The sequence below is a fragment of the Staurois parvus genome, unplaced genomic scaffold (assembly GCF_062004578.1).
Source record: "Staurois parvus isolate SC_StPar_1 unplaced genomic scaffold, SC_StPar_1.0 ptg001559l, whole genome shotgun sequence".
In the NCBI taxonomy this organism is placed as follows: Eukaryota; Metazoa; Chordata; class Amphibia; order Anura; family Ranidae; genus Staurois; species Staurois parvus.
The window spans coordinates 38,855-63,088 of record NW_028319355.1 but is presented as its reverse complement, the minus strand read 5'-3'; the positions used below and the strand labels follow the sequence as shown (position 1 = coordinate 63,088).

General features: G+C 48.0%; 1 protein-coding gene across 1 annotated transcript in view; it reads left to right on the top strand.

Moving 5' to 3' along the window:
* The first annotated feature begins 2,157 nt into the window (after window positions 1-2,157).
* LOC149435292 (uncharacterized) overlaps window positions 2,158-24,234 on the top strand; it is a 36,523-nt gene continuing 14,446 nt past the window's right edge. The window contains exon 1 of the mRNA XM_089662824.1: window positions 2,158-2,412. Coding sequence (XP_089518950.1) covers window positions 2,391-2,412 — 22 coding nt within the window. The 5' untranslated portion in view covers window positions 2,158-2,390. The remainder of the gene's footprint in view (window positions 2,413-24,234) is intronic.

Genomic DNA, 24,234 nt, shown 5'->3' with positions numbered 1-24,234 from the left:
TTTTGTATACATTGCATCCTGGAAGGAAACGTGCCAGTTCAGGGCTGAATATTCTGCTTGTGAAAGAGGGTGAAGAATATATAAGAGTGGATCCAGGAATCTGGAGGAAGCAAACATGACGCAGAGACCATGGCTGGTGCTCCAGGGACGGGTAGGCAGGGGCGGACTGACCATTTGGAAACTCGGGCACTGCCCGAGGGCCCGGGGTCAGTAGGGGGCCCCATGAGATGCCCCTGGTACCTTTTTCATAGGCTTTTTTGAGTTTGGGCAAGGACACAGCGGTCCCATGATCCCCTTTTGCCCGGGGCCCCATGAGTTGTCAGTCCACCCCTGCGGGTAGGACTACATATTGGTATAATCAGGGGGGGGGGGGGTAATGAAGGGGAAATGATGGGAGATTCATGGCCGGTGACACCAGTGGAGTCTTTATTAGTCACATTGTTGGTAGAAAGATGAATTTTCCTTTATTTGGGTCCAATGTGAAAATTGTAACATTTTATATCCCGAGTAACAAAAGAGGTTTTTTTAATCTCGGTATCCAGCAAACCCACTTTTCTTATTCCGTTTAATGAGTGCATCCAAATTCAATACCAATGGCACAGATTGCTACCAATCATTCCTAAATTGAAACATCCTCTAGCAGATTCATTCTGATTAAATTCTTATGTAACTTCTACATCCGGTCTGTTTATTTTATACTTCATTTTTGAACTTTTGTACATCAAAAAGGAAGGAAGGGGTGGGTAGAAGGTAGGGTTTGAGGAAGGAAGGGGTGGGTGGAAGGAAGGGTGTGAGGAAGGAAGGGGTGGAAGGAAGGGAGGGGTGGGTGGAAGGAAGGGTGTGAGGAAGGAAGGGGTGGGTGGAAGAAAGGGGTGGATGGAAGGAAGGGTGTGAGGAAGGAAGGAGTGGAAGGAAGGAAGGGAGGGGTGGGTGGAAGGAAGGAAGGAAGGGGTGGAAGGAAGGGTGTGAGGAAGGAAGGGGTGGAAGGAAGGGAGGGGTGGGTGGAAGGAAGGGAGGAGTGGAAGGGAGGGGTGGGTGGAAGGAAGACAGGGAGGGGTGGAAGGAAGCAAGGGGTGGGTGGAAGGAAGGGAGGGGTGGGTGGATGGAAGAAAGGGTGTAAGGAAGGGGTGGATGGATGGAAGGAAGGAAAGAAGAGGTGGATAGAAGGGAGGGGTGAAAAGAAAACTGAACCCTTCTATACAGCAGTGGTGGTGGCAAGACTAGGGGTGTGTGTAAGGGGTGGCAGTGGTTGTGGTGACAAGCAGTGATCTCCTGTATGGATTTCAATGAAGCAGCAGGAAGACGCTGCTCCTCCTCTCCCTCCTGTGGCTTCCATCTGCTTCATTGAAAGCCATACAGGAGATCGTTGCTTATCACCACAAGCACTGCCACCCCTCCCATACACCCCTAGTTCCAGCGCTGCTAGCTGCCTCCACCTGCAGGGATGGTTTGCAACTCTCCTCTGGGGGGGGGGGGGTTCAGACCCCCCTGAGCTTCCCCTTATCTACACCCCTGAAAGGAACCCCTATAAAACTCTGGAGGAACCCTTGTGTTCTTTGAAACCCTGGATGAGAATGCATGGACTAACCACTCGCAGAATGCATACCAAACCCCAGCAAGGTCCCCATTTAGAAGGACCACCCCAACTAAGATGGCCATGGAAGGTCACCAGGGATTGCAGCATCCAGACAACTGCTCCCCACGTGAAAGCTACGGAGGCTCCACATGGGAAAACATCTCCCCTGAATCGCCACTCCATCAACATAGCGACAGATGCCACCTGCTGGATAGAGCAAGAACTACACCTGCCTACAGCTAGGCCGTTTATAAACATCCTTTGACAGAGAAGGGGTTAAAAGCATCTTTCAAGCATGTAACTAAAAGGATTGTTGTGCTTCCATCTCTGCCCTAAAAGTGGCATAAAAGGAGGAACATTGGTACATGTCTCCCAGGGCAGAGCCCAGCTCCTCAGGCCCTTTCTTTCACAATCCCTTTCCAATTATCTTTGAAAATGTCCAGAAACGACTTTCCGATCCCCCTTCTCCTTCCCCCATCCCATAGGACTTTATTGGGCTCTGGATTAAACTTTTCAACTTCTGAATTTCGAGGAACAGCCCACAAATGGAACCCAAGCACGTTCACTGATCACCACCTAGCACCAGCACAAAAAATTGCCTGGAAACGCCCCTGAGCTCAGCTACTCATAAAGGATTGCTTTTGTATGGATTGCAGAGTTTGTTTTGCATACTTTGCATCCTGGAAGGAAACGTGCGACATCAGGGCTGAATATTCTGCTTGTAACAGTCCAAAGAAACAGAGAGTGAAAGAGGCTGAGGAATATATAAGAGTGGATCCAGGAACCTGGAGGAAGCAAACACGACGCAGAGACCATGGCTGGTGCTTCAGGGATGGGTATGACTACATATTGCTATAATCAGGGGGGTAATGATGGGGAAATGATGGGAGATTCATGGCCGGTGACACCAATTAGTCACATTGTTGGTGGAAAGACGGATTTCCCTTTTTATGGGTCCAATGTGAAAATTGTAACATTTTATAAATCGAATAACAAAAGAGGAGTTTTTTTAATGTCGGTATCCAGCAAACCCACTTCTCTTACTCCCTGTTTAATGATTGCATCCAAATTCACAACCAATGGCACAGATTGCTACCAATCTTTCCTAAACATCTTCCAGCAGGTTTGTTTTTATCGAATTCTTACGTAAGTTCTACATCCGGTCTGTTTATTATTTTATACTTCCTTTTTTTTTTAACTTTTTTTACATCAAAATCTCCTATATGCTTCTTGTCTTTTACATATCCAGACAACTTGTCACAGATCAGCTGCAATGCTGATCTGTCACCTGTAGTTCTGAAGACATGCTGCAAGGCTGACTCCTTACCTGTAGCTGATATGTTCTAATAGTCCCATGGACCAGTAGGCAAACTGTTGCTTGCAGTCCCATGGACCAACAGTCAAAGTGTTTCTTGTACTTCCGGTTCCGGCGCCGCATGTAGCAGGGGCGGTATCCCGCGGCTCCGGCATACCCCGGCATATAACGCCCGCTTCCTGCACCGGAGAGCCTCAGCATTAGGCACGAAGGTGCCCCCTGTTGACCCGCTACTCGATCCCCATGGATCGGTACCTGAAACCGGCGGCACCCGGCCACGATCCCGCCGCGATTCCTGGGAGGGATGTCTCTCCCTCTCCTGCAGCCAAGATGGCCGCCGAACACGCTGCTGAGGGCGGCTGCAGCAGTGGCACCACAGGTCCCAGGGCGGACAGCAGTAATGTGGAGATGGACACACAGCCAGGGACAGACCATGGATCAGGTAGGAGGGAACCACAACCTCCCCATACCCCCGCACTGGGGCATGCAGGCACCTGTAGTCCTACAGATCAGCAGGGCTATGAAAAAATTGCACAAGCCGTTGCCTCTCTATTATTGCCTACCATTACACAGGCTGTGGATAGGGCTGTGACCCAAGGCATAGAACAACTTAGAAGGGATCTCGGCGAAAACGTAAAGCGCATTTCAGATGTAGAACACCGCCTCTCTGATTTGGAGGATGAATTTCAAGCTATGCAGGCAGGAGTTACACAATCTAAATGTGAGCAACAAAGTATTCTGGACAAACTGGATGACTTAGAAAATCGGTCACGTAGAAACAATTTACGCGTAGTGGGTCTCCCAGAATCCTATAATTCGGGCTTGCTAGCTGAAATCTGCTCTAAACGTATACCTGCTGCACTAGGCATACTGACACCATGCCAGGTCGAAAGGGCTCACCGGCTAGGCGCACCTTCCAATGATAGACGTACGCCACGCTCAATAATTGTCAAATATCTCAATTACGCGGACCGGCTTGCTATACTAAATTCATTCCGTAATTCACGTTCCCTACAGCTGGATGGGCATAAGCTTTTACTTTTTGCAGATTATTCCCAAGAAGTTTCCCGCAAAAGAAAAGCGTTTCAATCAATTTGCGCCATACTGTTTCAAAAGGGGGTCAAATTCACTCTGGCATATCCTGCCACACTACGCTTCACCACGCCCACAGGGGAACCCAAATCGTACACACACCCAGAGGAAGCCCTTTTGTTCCTGCAGAATTTAACCGACAACCTGGGCCCTCGACAAATACAGCAGTCACCACGTGACCCCGGTCCGAGAGACCAACGCAGTCCTCGAAAAGAGCCGCCTAAGCGCCAACGCATCAACTTCTCACCGGCAAAGCATAGGCCGCCTTAATTTCCGCTGATAATTTTCCCTACAGGTTCACGTTTTAGCGGTTATTGATTCATGTAATGGTACTCCTCTGTCTTATTTTGTGGCTACCTACATGCTCCGTTCTGTTTAGATACACCTAAGGTTCTTTGGCTCGTTTTTATATCCGCTCACAATGTTATGGCGCATCTACTTTTCTCCTTGACTGCTGTGCCGATGTTGAGCACGGGCTGCATCTCACCCACAGGTGCTGCCGAACCGTACAATAATTTGGGGCCTCCCTTCTCTTCCCGTTTGCTGATAGACAAGGCTGCCCTTCGGTGCAGGTTTTACATCTTGCCTCCTCCGGTAACGCAGGTTAAGGAGCAAAGATATCATGCGGAATAATGTGAAGTCCATGAAACTTATGCTGTTTGTTAATGTTTTGTCTATATTTGACCCCTGTTGGGCCATTCTGACAGATGTTTTTTCCCCTTCCCCCTCCTCTTTCTGTCGCTTTTCCCATTTCACTATCCACATACCCGGAGACCCCATGCTGTGCCAACCTTTAGCAAAGCAACGAGCGATCGGGAATCTTAGAAAGGAACACGTTGAGTTACCACCTTACAGAGCTCCTATTTCATTGCTGACCACCCCTTGGCCTATATTCGCATGCTTCATGTAGTATCATGGAATGTAAAGGGTCTGAGATCACCCCATAAACGTATGGCCATTCTACGCCATCTCAAACGCTTGAAAGCGGATATTGCGTTTCTCCAAGAAACTCATTTAAGCCAATCAGATTTTTCGCGCATGAAAAAACTATGGGTCGGTCAGGTACTGGGCTCACCTACAAACAACCGCAAGGCGGGGGTGCTTATCCTCATACATAAACGCCTCACCCCAGACGTTAGATCGCTAGTTACGGATGAGGAGGGGCGGTACGTTGCTGTACACATTAACTTGGATTCCTCTCCTCTAGTCTTAGCCAACGTTTATGCACCAAATTCTGCACCTAAACCGTTCTTCCAAGATTTGTCCTCAAAACTGTCACATTTTACGCACCTTCCACTGGTGTTAGGAGGAGACTTCAACCAATGTATGAACACTCAGGAAGACAAATTGAAACCAGGCTTTCCTAGTTGCCCTCCTCCTTCCGCTCTCTCCCCAACTCACTCACTATTGTCTGAATTTACAGAAGCGCTACAGCTTACGGACGTTTGGCGTCTGACCCATCCAGATGGTAGAGATTTTACTTTTTACTCCCCCGTCCATCATACTTTGTCCAGAATTGATTACTTCCTTGTCAACTCTCCCTCACTACAAAGCATTAGGGACTCCGCTATACACGATATAGCGATTTCTGATCACTCCCCGATTTCAGTCTCCATTCAGCAGGCACAACATAATCATCGTTCGCGCACTTGGCGTTTCCCGTCCTTCCTAGCAAACAATCGGGACCTACTCCGGGCTTTGAACACTGCCTGGGATGAGTTCTGCGACACAAACGCACAACATCGAACAAACCCTAACCTCTTTTGGGAGACGGGCAAGGCGGTCCTACGAGGTCGAATCATAGCGTTCACTTCCACGTATAAGAAAAATCTTCTTCGTAACTACACAACAGCGAGCCTGCGTCTCCAACAGGCACAGAGGGATATGGCAAGTCTTAACTCCCATGAAAATAGGAAAGCATGGGCGGAGGCCAAGCAACATTTTGACACTTGGGCAGCGGCCCAGGAAGCCGTGCATAAATCGCATATTGACCTCCGTTACCATAAATTCGGCAATAAACCGGGCAAGCTGCTAGCTAGGCTCTGCAAAAAACCGTTCACTCCCACTCTCATTACAGCGTTGAAAGATGCACAGGGAATGTTGCAGGGCGACCCCTTAGATATTATTTCCATTTTAGAAAATTTCTACCAAAACCTGTACGGCTCGGACCCAATAGACACTAGTAAAGCCACCTCTTTTCTGGACCTCATCCAGCTGCCACAGATAGATTCTGCTACACTCCAAGCTTTGAATGCTCCCATCACTCAGTCAGATATATCCCAAGCTATAAAATCGCTCACGACGGGTAAAGCCCCGGGACCTGATGGCTACACAGCCGAGTTTTACAAACTCATGTCTGATACTCTCTCCCCTACATTGCAATCGGTTTTTCAAGGTATTCAGTTGGGAGGGAACTATCTCCCCTCAGGTCTTCAAGCACATATCAAACTGATTGCAAAAAAAGACAAAGATCCGACGGAACCGGGTTCATATCGGCCGATATCCTTGCTAAACCTCGACGCGAAACTCATGTCCAAAATTATAGCATCGCGCCTTGCAACAATATTGCCAGATCTCATTCATCCCTCACAAGCGGGATTTGTGCAGGGGCGCTCGGCAGCGTCAAATATCCGCAAAGTGATCTCTGTTTTGAGCCAAACCTCGACCGGCACACCCCATGATGCGGCTATCATTTCCTTAGACGCCGAAAAGGCATTCGATAACGTTAACTTTGAATGGCTTTTCTTAACATTACGGAGATTTGGATTTGATGGTTCTTTTCTACATGTGATTCAAGCCATGTATTCATCCCCTTCAGCCCAGGTTATTGCAGCGGGTCACATATCCAATCCCATCGCGCTTCACAAAGGCACTAGACAGGGATGCCCGCTTTCCCCGTTACTTTTTAACTTGGCTCTGGAACCTCTCGCACGATTCTTATTATTTCATTCAAACCTTCATGGCATCACCATTGGGGATCAGGAGTTGAGACTTGCCCTGTTCGCTGATGACATTTTAATTTTTACCTCGCACCCGTCCCTCGACTTACCCTATATTCAACATATTTTTTCTTCCTTCCGCTTTTGTTCAGGGCTTCGCATAAATTTCTCTAAAAGTGAGGTGCTTCCGCTATTCCACGCGCGCCCCCCGACATGGTCGCAGACTTCGGTATTCAAAATCGCTAACAGGTGTATCACTTATCTAGGCATTAAGATAGGGAAGTCCGCTTCGTCTCTGTACACACTAAACTACACACCTGTCCTTGCTAAAATTATTGGGGAGTTGGAAATGTGGAAGGATTTACCATTGTCTCTTTTGGGGAGATCTCACCTCTTTAAGATGGTGTGCTTCCCAAAACTTCTTTACCCACTTCAAACCATACCCCTTCTACTACGACATAGTGACATAACGAGATTGAATCGGGCAATTTCCAATTTTCTTTGGAAAGGCAAACGTCCTCGCATAGCACTTGCCAAACTATTTCTACCACGTAGTGAGGGAGGCTCTGGCCTTCCAAATGTTCGAGCTTACAACCTGTCATGTCTTCTACGTATAAGTCTGGACTGGCTCACCCACTCCTCCCAGTACTCTAATTTCCGCATTGAATCGGCCCTAGCACGCCCTTATGACCTCTCGGCCCTATTGCACTCCAATGTTAATTCCTTGCCAGCGCATCTAAAACATAACACACTCTTTCGTGACACCCTTATCACTTGGAGGGAGGTCAGGCGCAAATTGGGGGTTTCTCCGTGGCTCTCTCGCTTTCTCCCTATTCATCGTAATCCTTCATTTACCCCTCCGCAATTACATGATGCCTATGGTACCTGGACAGCTCAGAATTTAACCCTGATACAACACCTCTACGATACTTCAACGGGTACACCGAAACCTCTCAACAGCATCCTTCAAACTTATGGACTACCAGCACACCACTTCTTCTACATTCTTCAAGTAAGGAACTTTGTCAACTCCGTTGTGCCTAATAAAGCAATTAGATTTCAGTCGACGTTTATTGATGTCTTGGCAAAGTCTCGAAAATATAAAATAGCAAACATCTACAGACCTCTAAACCTTCTGTGCGCCAAACCTTTCGAATCCTTCAATGCAGTAAAATCCTGGATCAAGGCGTTCGATAATAGCTTGACGGCGGAACAGCTGCTCTCAGGCTTTAACTCCACCTGTGCCTTCAACCACAACGAATTTTGGCGTGAGCAACAGCTAAAGATTCTTCACCGTGCCTATATGCCATGCATCTACTCTAAAAACGATCCGGCTCTCTCAGCCTGCCCTCTATGCGGTAGTCAATCTCCGTCATTAAAACACAGACTCTGGCTTTGTCCAGCCATTGCGGCATTCTGGAAACAAGTGGTTAACTTCATACATGTCATTACTTCTTTCCGATTACCTATCCACCCGTTACCACTCCTCTTTGGCTTCCTGGAACAACCAGTCATTGGCCTCTTCTCATCTCAAACGTCGTCCTTCAGGAACAACAAAGCCTGGATATCCTCATGTCTACTTATAGCAAGACGGGCTATTCTTCGGAAGTGGATCTCCAACTGCCTTCCATCCTTGGCTGACATTAAGCAGGAACTCAACTTCCTTCTACGTCTTGACAAACTAAATTTAATAATGTCTCCGACTTCCTCTAAGGAGTCTCAATACCTAGGCAAATGGACTTCCTATATCACAGGTTCTCTATCCGTACGTGAACAGGCATTCTTTCTTCAAGATCCATGTTGCTCAAACCGCCCAATGTATCAGTCTGTAAACTCGTCGGCATTGGGTCATTCATCTTTTTGATTAGGTTATACCGTTTTTGCATTGCTAAACTGTAGATGGTACAATGTTTTTCTCCACTGTTCTCCTCCTCTTTATCCATAGGCCCACTTATGTTATCTGGAATGTGAACTCTCCGAGATATCTCTTGTGACGGAACCCACAAGTCCTGATTTCTGCCTCCGTTTTCCTTTCTGTAGCTTCTCTACTACTTTTTTTTTTTCTCTTTTTCATTCTGGTCGGACAGGTCCCCGGGTAACCCTCCACTCTCCCCCTTATTCCTTTAACCTAGCAATCGCATTCACCTATTATTTTTTTTTTTTTTTCATACCAGTTCTCATTCATACCACCTATTCTGATTGCTTTCTCTGCTCACGATTCTTCCCCCCCTATACTTTTATCTTCACTCTCCAGCTTTCCTATTTTTTTATACACTCCTAATTCTTACATCCTTGGGTCTTTCTTCTTTTTTTTTTTTTTCTGATCCTTCCTCGATATGATAATGTTGGGCAAATTCACTTGTCCTGTGTCACCTCTGTTTTATATAAGAGCTACGCACTCATCACTCTCACGTATTCTTTTTCCGTCACCTACTTATGCAAGCTCTATGCTCCAGCAATCCTCAAACGTCTCTCATGTCTGCTTCTATTTTTTTTTAAGTTTGTGTTATTTTCCATCAGCTAACCTTTATGACTCGATACATTTGATGTAATATTCATGTCATAACTGCCTCATCATTTTGACTTTTCCTACCTTGTCCTTTCTTGTTAAATCCTTAATAAATTTTCTTGAAAAAAAAAAAAAGTGTTTCTTGTAGTCTCATGGATCATGGATCAGCAGGCAAACTATTTCTTGTAGTCTCATGGGCCAGCAAGCAAACTGTTGTTCGCAGTCCCATGGGCCAGCAGGCAAACTGTTGCTTGCAGCCCCATGAGCCAGCAGGCAAACTGTTGCTTGCAGCCCCATGGGCCAGCAAGCAAACTGTTGTTCGCAGTCCCATGGGCCAGCAAGCAAACTGTTGTTCGCAGTCCCATGGGCCAGCAGGCAAACTGTTGCTCGCAGCCCCATGAGCCAGCAAGCAAACTGTTGTGCGCGATCCCATGGGCCAGCAGGCAAACTGTTGCTCGCAGCCCCATGGGCCAGCAGGCAAACTGTTGCTCGCAGTCCCATGGGCCAGCAGAAATACTGTTGCGCGCAGTCCCATGGGCCAGCAGGCAAACTGTTGCGCGCAGTCCCATAGGCCAGCAGGAAAACTGTTGCTCGCAGCCCCATGGGCCAGCAGGCAAACTGTTGCGCGCAGCCCCATGGGCCAGCAGGCAAACTGTTGCTCGCAGTCCCATGGGCCAGCAGGAAAACTGTTGCTCGCAGTCCAATGGGCCAGCAGGCAAACTGTTGCTCGCAGTCCCATGGGCCAGCAGGCAAACTGTTGCTCGCAGTCCAATGGGCCAGCAGGCAAACTGTTGCTCGCAGTCCAATGGACCAGCAGGAAAACTGTTGCTCGCAGTCCAATGGGCCAGCAGGCAAACTGTTGCCCGCAGTCCCATGGGCCAGCAGACATGATGTTACTTGTTGTCCCACAGCTCTACATATTAGACTCTTCTGTTTCCTGTTGACCAAAAGACATTTATTCAAAGAATGGAAACTATATGAGTCATCAAGTTTTATCTGCTGTTTGATTGAAGCTACACACCCAGTCTCAACTGGGACTGGACATCTTCCTATTTATGTTGGACACATTCCAACATACCTTGCTTGGGAAAGAGGTCTTACTCCTGGCACTGAGCCACAGTGTCCTGTTACTGAAAGATTGTTCTAGAGACCAATTCCTAGTATCAAGGCACCCCAGCCACAACAAGCAGTCATTCTTCTGTGTGTTCCCTGTGCACCCCAATTGTATCTCGTGTTCCTTCTTCTGTGTGTTCCCTGTTCCCCCCAGTTGTATCCAGTGTTCCTTCTTCTGTGTGCTCCCTGTGCACCCCAGTCGTATCCGGTGTTCCTTCTTCTGTGTGCTCCCTGTGCACCCCAGTCGTATCCGGTGTTCCTTCTTCTGTGTGTTCCCTGTGCACCCCAGGTGTATCCGGTGTTCCTTCTTCTGTGTGTTCCCTGTGCACCCCAGGTGTATCCGGTGTTCCTTCTTCTGTGTGTTCCCTGTGCACCCCAGTCGTATCCGGTGTTCCTTCTTCTGTGTGCTCCCTGTGCACCCCAGTCGTATCCGGTGTTCCTTCTTCTGTGTGTTCTCTGTGCACCCCAGTCGTATCCGGTGTTCCTTCTTCTGTGTGTTCCCTGTGCACCCCAGGTGTATCCAGTGTTCCTTCTTCTGTGTGTTCCCTGTGCACCCCAGTTGTATCCGGTGTTCCTTCTTCTGTGTGTTCCCTGTGCACCCCAGTTGTATCCGGTGTTCCTTCTTCTGTGTGTTCCCTTTGCACCCCAGTTGTATCCAGCAGTTCTTTTTCCCTCCTTCTTCCCTCCCCCTCCATCTCCCTCTTTCTCTACCCCTCCTCCATCTCCCTCCTTCTCTTCCCCTCCTCCATATCCCTCCTTCTCTTCCCCTCCTCCATATCCCTCCTTCTCTCCCTCCTCTCTCCCTCCTTCTTTCCCCCCTCCATTTCCCTCCCTCTTTTCTCCCCTTTCCATTTCCCCTCCTTCTTTTCTCCATCCTCCATCTCCCTCATTCTTCTCTCCCCCTCCATTTCCCCACTTCTTTTCTCTTTTCCTTCAAATGGCCTTCAAAAAACAAAATGGCGGCTGGAAGTTCTCAGCAAAATAGCCACAAGTGGCAAGTGAGTATAGTGCAGTATATAGTGGTAATAGAGTAGTTAAGAAGTTTCAGAAGTAGTTCAGAAGTGATCAAGAAGTAGTAGAAGTGATGATTCAGAAGTTTTGATCAGATGTTTTTGAGAAGATAAAGTTAAAAGTTAAAGTTGTTGTCAGAAGGTCAGAAGTTTTTTTCAATTTGAGGTGTTTGGCCTTTTATACCATACAAGTCCTTTGTTCCGAGGGACCTCCCAACAGGCTTGTTGATTGGACGGTTGAGAAGTTTGTGTACCTATAGAGGTTCCTGACCTGTCCACCGGGGACAGTCAGGTACAGTATTTGCTGGTGTCCATTCCGTACCATATAAGTACCCCTTCAGATACAGAAACTGACCCTCTGGGTCTACCAGTCTGTCTCCTAAGTTAAATCTTACATTCCTTGCCATCCAAATTGCTACTCCTTTAGCTCATTTTATTGGAGAGTCTGCATAAAACCAGGTCGGATATTGTCTTGATTGTAATTTAAGCATTGTATCTAGAGATAAATGTGTCTCTTGTAAGAATACTATATCAATTGAGCGTTGCCAAATTTCCCGGGTAATCTTATGTCTTTTAACCGGAGTATTGAAACCTGTAATGGAACCGGACCCCGACTGCACTTGGGTATTTCCATTAGATTACCGCTTCCTCGTCCGAACACCGTCCACGGACACCACCGCTGACCATACAAGACTAGACGAGACCAGTCTTGAAGTAAATCAGGAAATAGACTACTTTATCTTAACAGAGATACAAGATATATACATTCAAGGGAACAAATCCACCTCCCTGCATAATGACACGGGGGGGTCAAACCACATCTAGCAACAAGAGACACATCAGCAGGCACCCGCCCCACCAAGCCAATACACAAACACATACATCCCATAATAGTTTGCTCCCAAGCAAGACACACAATAGAACAATGGGATGCAGCCACATGGCATTAAACAATCAACAACCCCCCACCCCAATATTAGGACATTTCATCCTGTACCTCTAACAGGCACAGGGTGACTTACACATAAGAGGGATATGGGGAGCTGAGACAGGGGTCTCCCCACCCCTCCAAAGTGAGCTGGGTTCCATGGGCCCCCCACCCAAAGTGACTCCTGTCACAAAACCTTTTACATTGTAGGTCATAAAATTAACTACCTTCTTGTCAAACATCTCTTAATACTAAAACCTTTTTTCATTTGGGTCACACAGAGAGAGCAATCTGTATAATAAATTTGGAACCAATAGAGTTTCGAAATACCTCTTTCTGCTCTACCCCCCTTCCCCCCACACCATCCTCCTGCCTCCTTCGATTTGGCCTCTACCCAGCCCTTGGATCTGTTGTGGATCTAACCCCATCCTCGATCCTTCAGCGGAAGTGGACGACTCTGGCTCAGGGGTACATTTCAGTGAACTCTCTCTACTTGTTTCGGTAACACCCCGATCTGAACACCTGTGCCACTATCCTGTCAGTCAGGTGTATACTCTGTTCTTCGAGCAAAGAGGGGATCCCTTTTGCCCAGTCAATCAACACCAACACATTGGATGCATCTGGATTGCTGCTGATATCGATGATGCTTCCTTTCTGGTTGTTTATGCGGGCTAACATCTGATAACCTGTTCTTCTGGCCAGTCATCTACGGGAAGGATCAGCACCAGACACTGATTCAATCTCCCATTCTCCTTCTGGAACCAGGAAATGATTTTAGAGGGTTCCATGCAGGGGCGGACTGACCATTTGGAAACTCAGGCACTGCCTGAGGGCCCGGGGTCAGTAGGGGGCCCCATGAGATGCCCCTGGTACCATTTTTATAGGCTTTTTTGAGCTTGGGCAAGGACTACGGGGCCCCTTGATCCCCTATTGCCCGGGGGCCCCACGTGTTGTCAGTCCGCCCCTGGTTCCATGCTTTCTTTCTGGGGTTCACAGATTCTCTGAACAGGGAAATCCCGGACGAGCCCCCACATGTAGCACTACCCCTTAAGAGTTGCTTAGCAATTTTTGGGTTCCCTATCAATCTGGACATCTTATTGAAAGCCCAACCTCTGAGGACACCACCGTGCTCTGGTAACCCAGATAAATTGTACCTGTAAAATGGACTCACATTTGGTAATATAAACCAAAATTAAGTTTATATTAGACTTTACAGGTAACTGAATCAAGAATAAAGAAACAACTCTGGTATTGGCAGCAATTCTGATCACTCTTGGCAACTGTGAGCAAAAGTGACAACATTCACTGTTAAACAACAGTATCTGTTGGCAAGCCTGCTTTCAGAAATAATCCACTGCCTTCAATACCCCCCACACTCCTCTCCTGTACATAGTGATCACTGACATACCTCCCTACACTCCTCTCCTGTACATACCGATCACTGTCATACCCTCCACACTCCTCTCCTGTACGTACCGATCACTGTCATAGCCTCCACACTCCTCTCCTGTACATACCGATCACTGTCATACCTCCGTACTCCTCTCCTGTACATACCGATCACTGTCATACCCTCCACACTCCTCTCCTGTACGTACCGATCACTGTCATACCCCCACACTCCTCTCCTGTACATACCGATCACTGTCATACACTCCTCTCCTGTACGTACCGATCACTCTCATACCCCCACACTCCTCTCCTGTACGTACCGATCACTCTCATACCCCCCACACTCCTCTCCTGTACATACCGATCACTCTCATACCCTCCACACTCCTCTCCTGTACATACCGATCACTGTCATACCTCCACACTCCTCTCCTGTACATACCGATCACTGTCATACCCTCCACACTCCTCTCCTGTACATACCGATCACTGTCATACCCCCCACACTCCTCCCCTGTACATACCGATCACTGTCATACCCCCCACACTCCTCTCCTGTACATACCGATCACTGTCACACCTCCACACTCCTCTCCTGTACATATCGATCACTGCCATACCCTCCACACTCCTCTCCTGTACATACCGATCACTGTCATACCCTCCACACTCCTCTCCTGTACATACCGATCACTGTCATACCCTCCACACTCCTCTCCTGTACATACAGATCACTGTCATACCCTCCACACTCCTCTCCTGTACATACCGATCACTGTCAAACCCTCCACACTCCTCTCCTGTACATACCGATCACTGTCATACCCCCCACACTCCTCTCCTGTACATACCGATCACTGTCACACCTCCACACTCCTCTCCTGTACATACTGATCACTGTCACACCCCCCACACTCCTCTCCTGTACATACCGATCACTGTCATACCTCCACACTCCTCTCCTGTACATACCGATCACTGTCACACCCCCCACACTCCTCTCCTGTACATACCGATCACTGTCACACCCTCCACACTCCTCTCCTGTACATACCGATCACTGTCACACCCTCCACACTCCTCTCCTGTACATACCAATCACTGTCATACCCTCCACACTCCTCTCCTGTACAAACCGATCACTGTCACACCTCCACACTCCTCTCCTATACATACCGATCACTGTCACACTTCCACACTCCTCTCCTGTACATACCGATCACTGTCATACCCCCCGCACTCCTCTCCTGTACATACCGATCACTGTCGTACCCCCCACACTCCTCTCCTGTACATACCGATCACTGTCATACCTCCACACTCCTCTCCTGTACATACCGATCACTGTCATACCCCCCCACTCCTCTCCTGTACATACCGATCACTGTCATACCCTCCACACTCCTCACCTGTACATACCGATCACTGCCATACCCCCCACACTCCTCACCTGTACATACCGATTACTGTCATACCCCCCACACTCCTCACCTGTACATACCGATCACTGTCATACCTCCACACTCCTCTCCTGTACATACCGATCACTGTCGTACCCCCCACACTCCTCACCTGTACATACCGATCACTGTCGTACCCCCCACACTCCTCTCCTGTACATACCGATCACTGTCGTACCTCCACACTCCTCTCCTGTACATACCGATCACTGTCGTACCCCCCACACTCCTCTCCTGTACATACCGATCACTGTCGTACCCCCCACACTCCTCTCCTGTACATACCGATCACTGTCATACCCCCCACACTCCTCTCCTGTACATACCGATCACTGTCATACCTCCACACTCCTCTCCTGTACATACCGATCACTGTCATACCCCCCCACTCCTCTCCTGTACATACCGATCACTGTCATACCCTCCACACTCCTCACCTGTACATACCGATCACTGTCATACCCCCCACACTCCTCTCCTGTACATACCGATCACTGTCATACCTCCACACTCCTCTCCTGTACATACCGATCACTGTCATACCCCCCACACTCCTCTCCTGTACATACCGATCACTGACATACCCTCCACACTCCTCTCCTGTACATACCGATCACTGTCATACCTCCACACTCCTCTCCTGTACATACCTATCACTGTCATACCCCCCACACTCCTCTCCTGTACATACCGATCACTGACATACCCTCCACACTCCTCTCCTGTACATACCGATCACTGACATACCCTCCACACTCCTCTCCTGTACATACCGATCACTGTCATACCCCCCACACTCCTCTCCTGTACATACCGATCACTGACATACCCTCCACACTCCTCTCCTGTACATACCGATCACTGTCATACCTCCGCACTCCTCTCCTGTACATACCGATCACTGTCACACCTCCACACTCCTCTCCTGTACATACCGATCACTGTCATACCCTCCACACTCCTCTCCTGTACATACCGATCACTGTCATACCCTCCACACTCCTCTCCTGTACATACCGATCACTGTCATACCCTCCACACTCCACACTCCTCTCCTGTACATACCGATCACTGTCATACCCTCCACACTCCTCTCCTGTACATACCGATCACTGTCATACCCTCCACACTCCTTTCCTGTACATACCGATCACTGTCATACCCTCCACACTCCACACTCCTCTCCTGTACATACCGATCACTGTCATACCCTCCACACTCCTCACCTGTACATACCGATCACTGTCATACCCCCCACACTCCTCTCCTGTACATACCGATCACTGTCATACCTCCACACTCCTCTCCTGTACATACCCATTACTATCATACCTCCACACTCCTCTCCTGTACATACCCATCACTGTCATACCCCCCACACTCCTCTCCTGTACATACCGATCACTGTCATACCCTCCACACTCCTCTCCTGTACATACCGATCACTGTCATACCCTCCACACTCCTCTCCTGTACATACCGATCACTGTCATACCCCCCCCCACTCCTCTCCTGTACATACAGATCACTGTCATACCTCCACACTCCTCTCCTGTACATACCGATCACTGTCATACCTCCCACACTCCTCTCCTGTACATACCGATCACTGTCATACCCCCCACACTCCTCTCCTGTACATACCGATCACTGACATACCCTCCACACTCCTCTCCTGTACATACAGATCACTGTCATACCTCCACACTCCTCTCCTGTACATACCGATCACTGTCATACCCCCCACACTCCTCTCCTGTACATACAGATCACTGTCATACCCCCCACACTCCTCTCCTGTACATACCGATCACTGTCATACCCCCCACACTCCTCTCCTGTACATACCGATCACTGACATACCCTCCACACTCCTCTCCTGTACATACAGATCACTGTCATACCTCCACACTCCTCTCCTATACATACCGATCACTGTCATACCCCCCACACTCCTCTCCTGTACATACAGATCACTGTCATACCTCCACACTCCTCTCCTGCATGTACCACTAGCTAAGACACTTCTCCTTGAACTATTTCTAGTATATATCATCTTTATACAGAAATATGTCAGTGAAACTGATTGTTCTGCATTTCCTCTGCCGTTGTTGTGAAATTTTTCGTTTCTATGCAGTTCTGTTGTCACAAGCAACATATGTTTCACCCCCTGACACGGCTGTGACCCAACGGCGCCACATGAAAATGATGAGTTCCTTCCTTTTTTTTTTTTTTTAAATACAATATTTTATTGAATAGCACAAAAATATGGAACAACAAATAATACAATCTTTTGATAAAATATAGAAGGTGGTTGGAGGGCGCAGACTCACATTGTAGTATTATGATGGAACGATTATGCAATCCTTCTCTCTCGAGTCCGAGGGATGCAAAGCTCTCCTTAGCACTGACTATCGCTTAATAGCCCCAAAAAAACCACCCCGAAAAAGCTCAGAAGCATTCTTTTTGCCCCGGATGAGAGGCAAATATGTCCGGGGTAAATGGGGAAGGATGAGGAAGGTAAGATGCTTAGTAGGGCTTTCAGGCACCCAATGAGCTCCTTTTGGCTTGCCATGCCATTTGGCTGTAAAAAGATGGTTTCCCATCGATGGTTGCTTTGGTAGTTTCAGGTTGGTGCTTCATCAGCTCTGGACTTCCTTCAAGACAAGAGATGTTCATACAGAAGTGGTGGTGTGATGGGAGTCACTTTGGGTGGGGGGCTATGGAACCCAGCTCACTTTGGAGAGATGGGGAGACCCCTGTCTCAGCTCCCTATATCCCTCTTATGTGTAAGTCACCCTGTGCCTGTTAGGGGTACAGGGTGATCTGTCCTAATATTGTGTAGACATGTCTAGGAGATAGGTGGGGTGGGTTTGTTGATTGTTTAATGTCATGTGGTTGCATCCCATTATTCTATGGTGTGTCTTGCTTGAGAGCAAACTATTATGGGATGTATGTGTTTATGTGTATTAGCTTAGTGGAGGGGTGTCTCCAGCAGTCCTCCCTCCTAATGGGACTGTCTGCTGGTGTGAAGCTTGAATACCTGTGTGTTTCTTGTAACTAAATGTAGATTGCCCCGCCCTTATGCAGGGAGGGGGGATTGTTCCCTGAGTGTATATATCTTGTATCTGTGTTCAAATAAACTAGTCTACCTCTTGGTTTACTTCAAGACTGGTGTCGTCTAGTCTTGTATGGTCGGCTGTGGTGTCTGTTGGCGTTCGGACGGGAATTCGGGCCGTATTCTAACGGAAGTACTCAAGCGCAGTCTGGGTCGGCTCCGTTACTGTTGGCGTACAACCAATCAGGGACTCCCAGACTGAGATTTACACTTACCCATCTGGAAAGGCAGGGACCTGATATTTCTCTGCTGGAATTCAGGAACACATGCAGGTCTTGTCCCCAACCTTGGGATTGGATAATGAAAAAGAAAGAAGAGCTCTTACTGGAAGACAAAGAGGGAGAAAAAGCTGCTTTATATTAGCAAGCATCACTCATTAACTGGTTTCGTGTTCACAGGGCCATGGATTAGGGGGTACCACCAGTCCCCCTGTACGGGGCCCAGGCCAGCATGGGGTCCCAGGCAGCTGTGGGTAGAAAGGGTGAACGGGGAAATTACTGGAGATTTCAGGCACCCAATGAGCTCCTTTTGTCTTGCCGTGCCATTTGGCTGGAAGAATGTGGTCTCCCATCGATGGTTGCTTTGGTAGTTTTAGGTTGGCACTCCATCAGTTCTGGACTTCCTTGAAGACAAGAAATGTTCATACAGAAGTGTTGGCGTACAACCAATCAGGGACTCCCAGACTGAGATTTACACCGACCCGTCTGGAAAGGCAGGGACCTGATATTTCTCTGCTGGAATTCAGGAACACATGCAGGTCTTGTCCCCAATCTTGGGATTGGATAATGAAAAAGAAAGAAGAACCCTTACCCAAGGACAAAGAGGGATAAAATGCTGCTTTATATTAGCAAGCATCAGTTTTCACTAGACTCATTAACTGGTTTCCTGTTCACAGGGCGTGGATAAGGGGGTACCACCAGTCCCCCTGTACGGGGCCCAGGCCAGCAGGGGGGCTCAGGCAGCTGTGGGCAGGAAGGGTGAATAGGGAAATTACCGAAACCAATCCCCTTTATGACTCTTCCTGCAGCAGTTGAAAGCTGGGTTCTTCTCCTCTCCCCCTCCCCCCAGCTGGCTTTCAGCTGCCACAGAGAGAAACATACAGGGGATCGGTTCCAGTAATTTATCAGCCCCTTCCATTCCAGAATGAACACAGTGAGTGATTGTTACCGATCACTCACAGTGTTCATTTATAACTGAAGCACAGTAAACTGTGTTTTTTTGTGGGGATGGGGGGCCCTGTTAGGTTGGCTGTATGGGGCCCTGTGGTTTGGGGTTGGCCCTGTCAGGTTGGCTGTATGGGGCCCTGTGGTTTGGGGTTGGCCCTGTCAGGTTGGCTGTAAGGGGCCCTGTGGTTTCTAACAGGAGCCCTACTTGTTCAGACAAAACCTTGGGTCCGGTGTGAACAATTTACGATTTAAAATCCCTCCAGTGAATAATACCTCTTCAACTCCTCTGATCTTACCAAACAAACACTAGGTCTATGGGGCAAGGTCATCTCATCCTCAAAAATGCCTGCATAGATTGGCCCCATGACCCCTTTGTTTGGTAGCCCTTCCTTTCCACCAACCATATATACACTCACCGGCCACTTTGAGGTCCACCTGTTCAATTAATAGTGACACAAATTGCTAATCAGCCAATCACATGGCAGCAACTCAATGCATTTAGGCATCTAGACGTGGTGAAGGCGACTTACTGAAGTTCAATCCGAGCATCAGAATGGGGAGAAAGGGGATTTAAGTGACTTTGAACGTGGCGTGGTTGTTGGTGCCGGACGGGCTGGTTTGAGTATTTCAAAAGACTGCTGATCTACTGGGATTTTCACGCTCCACCATCTCTAGGGAGATCGAAACTCATCAAACTAGGTAACGTTTTTCCAATCTTCTATTGTCCAATTTTGGTGAGCCTTTTTGAATTCTAGCCTCCATTTCCTGTTCTTAGCTGTCAGGAGTAGCACCCGGTGTGGTCTTCTGCTGCTGTAGCCCATCTGCTTCAAGGTTTGATGTGTTGTGCATTCAGAGATGGTATTTGGCATACCTTGGTTGTAACGAGTGGTTATTTGAGTTCCTGTTGCCTTTCTATCATCACCAACCAGTCTGCCCATTCTCCTCCGACATCAACAAGGCATTTTCCTCCACACAACTGCCGCTCACTGGATATTTTCTCGTTTTCGGACCATTCTCTGTAAACCCTAGAGATGGTTGTGCATGAAAATCCCAGTAGATAAGCAGTTTTTAAATACTCAGACCAGCCCGTCTGGCACCAACAACCATGCCACGTTCAAAGTCACTTAAATTTCTTCCCCATTCTGATGCTCGGTTTGAACTTTCAGCAAGTCATTTTCACCACGTCTAGATGCCTAAATGCATTGAGTTGCTGCCATGTGATTGGCTGATTAGCAATTTGTGTTACCAAGCAATTGGACAGTGTACCTAATAAAGTGAATGTAGATCCTCACTCCCGCCATTTTATAAAGTGTCTCTCCACAGACTTGCTGCAATTTCACCAAAGGGCCAACGCCACCTCCCTCCGGTTACATATCTGGTCACATGATCCAACAGCTTGGTCGCCCCTGTGTCAGCCAGTGGTGGCTACAGGCAGGGCTACTGTTAGAAACCATGGGGTTCCGTAAAGCCAACCTGACCGGGCCCCCCTAAAAAAAACCCACAAAACACTTTACAATGCTTCACGTATGAATGAACACTATGAGTGATCAGTACCAATCAGTTATTGTGTTCATTCAGTAAAGGAAGGGGCTGGTAAATGTGACATATTTAGGGGACCCTTCCCCAACTCTCCATCCTGAAGGATTCTATTGTGCACTTGCAGCTGCTGGAGAGCGGGAGAGGAGGGGAGCCGGCAGCACTGCAAGGGGGGGGGCACACAGGGGAACCTGGGCAGTAGGGGGAAATGTATGATGCACAGGGAGGGCGATAGGTGCACCAGGGGGGTAATTACTGCAACCGGTCCCCTGTATGGCTCCAGCTGCAGCAGCTGAAAGCCAGCAGGAGGAAGAGGAGAAGAAGCCGGCTTTCAGCTGCTGTAGAGGGAGCCATACAGGGGATCGGTTCCAGTAATTGTTCCCCCACCCCCCTCCATACTTATCACCCTCCCTGCCCACATCCGAATGACCCAGCTGCATAGGCCCCCACGCTGGCCTGGGCCCCATACAGGAGGACTGGTGGGGAGAGAAGGGATTGCCAACAACGGCTGGGCCATGGCTACCTATGGATGATGCCATGGCTTCTGGAACTCCTAGCTGTTGAGTGCTCCTTTCTCTTCCCTACAGCCGCTGCACATTGACACGTGATGAGACTAAAGCAGACTAAAAATAGGTAAGTATACAGATCTTTTTTACATAGGTTAGTCAGGATAGCTAGCAGGAGGGGGAAGGGGAAATTTGTAAACATGATCAGAGTTAAGTTGGAATTCCACTTTAAGGAATCTCCCAGACACACGTCTTCCAAACCATTGGAAATCAGCAATTTTTTCCTGTTCTCCAGTCTATCCCTGATAGGCAGGAGTTTACATCCCATCCTGCCGCCTCCCTGTGACTCCCCAACAATACTCTTTGTGCTCCAAATTTACTTTATCTTGTTGGCTTGCTCACATCCTCACCCCCAATCCCCCCCCCCCACCGACGTACACGGTTATCTGGGAGAGAGCTCTAGATCATGAAACTCAATCTGAAGACTGGGAGAAGGCTTTTATTCCTTTGCTCAAGCTTTTTAGCATTTCTTTAAAATTCTTACTTGGTGGTATAGATGCCCAGATGTTCTTCATCCTGCTATCTATGATCAGTGGCCTCATTAAATCTGCTAAAAAATGATATTATCCACCATTTCTTAACTGAAGCAAGGGCAGAAGACGTTCCTTCAGGATCCTACTGTCGCAAAATGGGCATTGGAGCATAATTCTGTCATGGACCTGGAACACCTTGTTTGCACCAGAACAGACATCCTGGATAGACTTACCATGACTTGGGCCTTTCAGACTGTTTCCTGCAATTCTTTGGAGAAGATTTCTTCTTAAAATGTTGTATCGTCTCGGTGAGGGGGAAAGGGTAGGGGGGGGGAGGGTGTCAGATACCTTCCCATCCCTTTTATGAGCTCTTCAGTTCTTTGGTTCTTCCTTCCTTCCTCCCCTAGCATCCCATCCCAATCCTATGTATAGTCATGGCCAACAATATTGGCACCCCTAAATTTCCTTCCCATCCCTCTTATGAACTCATCGGTTATTTGGTTCTTCCTTCCTCCCCTAGCATCCCATCCCAATCCTATGTATAGTCATGGCCAACAATATTGGCACCCCTGAATTTCCTTCCCATCCCTCTTATGAGCTCTTCAGTTCTTTGGTTCTTCCTTCCTCCCCTAGCATCCCATCCCTATCCTATGTGCAGTCATGGCCAAAAATATTGGCACCCCTGAATTTCCTTCCCATCCCTCTTATGAACTTCTCAGTTCTTTGGGTCTTCCTTCCTCCCCTAGCATCCCATCCCAATCCTATGTACAGCCATGGCCAAAAATATTGGCACCCCTGAATTTACTTCCCATCCCTCTTATGAACTTCTCAGTTCTTTGGGTCTTCCTTCCTCCCCTAGCATCCCATCCCAATCCTATGTACAGCCATGGCCAAAAATATTGGCACCCTTGAATTTCCTTCCCATCCCTCTTATGAACTCATCGGTTATTTGGTTCTTTCTTCCTCCCCTAGCATCCCATCCCAGTCCTATATACAGTCATGGCCAAAAATATTGGCACCCCTGAATTTCCTTCCAATCCCAATTATGAACTCTTTGGTTCTTCCTTCCTCCGCTAGCATCCCATCCCAATCCTATGTACAGTCATGGCCAAAAATATTGGCACCCCTGAATTTCCTTCCCATCCCTCTTATGAACTCTTCTGTTCTTTGGTTCTTCCTTCTTCCCCTAGCATCCCATCCCAATCCTCTGTATAGTCATGGCCAAAAATATTGGCACCCCTGAATTTCCTTCCCATCCCTCTTTTGAACTCTTTGGTTCTTCTTTCCTCCCCTAGCATCCCATCCCAATCCTCTGTATAGTCATGGCCAAAAATATTGGCACCCCTGAATTTCCTTCCCATCCCTCTTATGAACTCATCGGTTATTTGGTTCTTTCTTCCTCCCCTAGCATCCCATCCCAATCCTATGTGCAGTCATGGCCAAAAATATTGGCACCCCTGAATTTCCTTCCCATCTCATTTATGAACACTTTGGTTCTCTGGTTCTTCCTTCCTCCCCTAGCATCCCATCCCAATCGTATGTATAGTCATGGCCAAAAAGTTTGGCACCCCTGAATTTCCTTCCCATCCCTCTTATGAACTTCTCAGTTCTTTGGATCTTCCTTCCTCCCCTAGCATCCCATCCCAATCCTATGTACAGTCATGGCCAAAAATATTGGCACCCTTGAATTTCCTTCCCATCCCTCTTATGAACTCTTCAGTTCTTTGGTTCTTCCTTCCTCCTTTAGCATCCCATCCCAACCCTATGTATAGTCATGGCCAAAAATATTGGCACCCCTGAATTTCCTTCCCATCCTTCTTATGAACTCTTTGGTTCTTCCTTCCTCCGCTAGCATCCCATCCCAGTCCTATGTACAGTCATGGCTAACAATATTGGCACTCCTGAATTTCCTTCCCATCCTTCTTATGAACTCTTTGGTTCTTCCTTCCTCCCCTAGCATCCCATCCCAATCCTCTGTATAGTCATGGCCAAAAATATTGGCACCCCTGAATTTCCTTCCCATCCCTTTTTTGAACTCTTT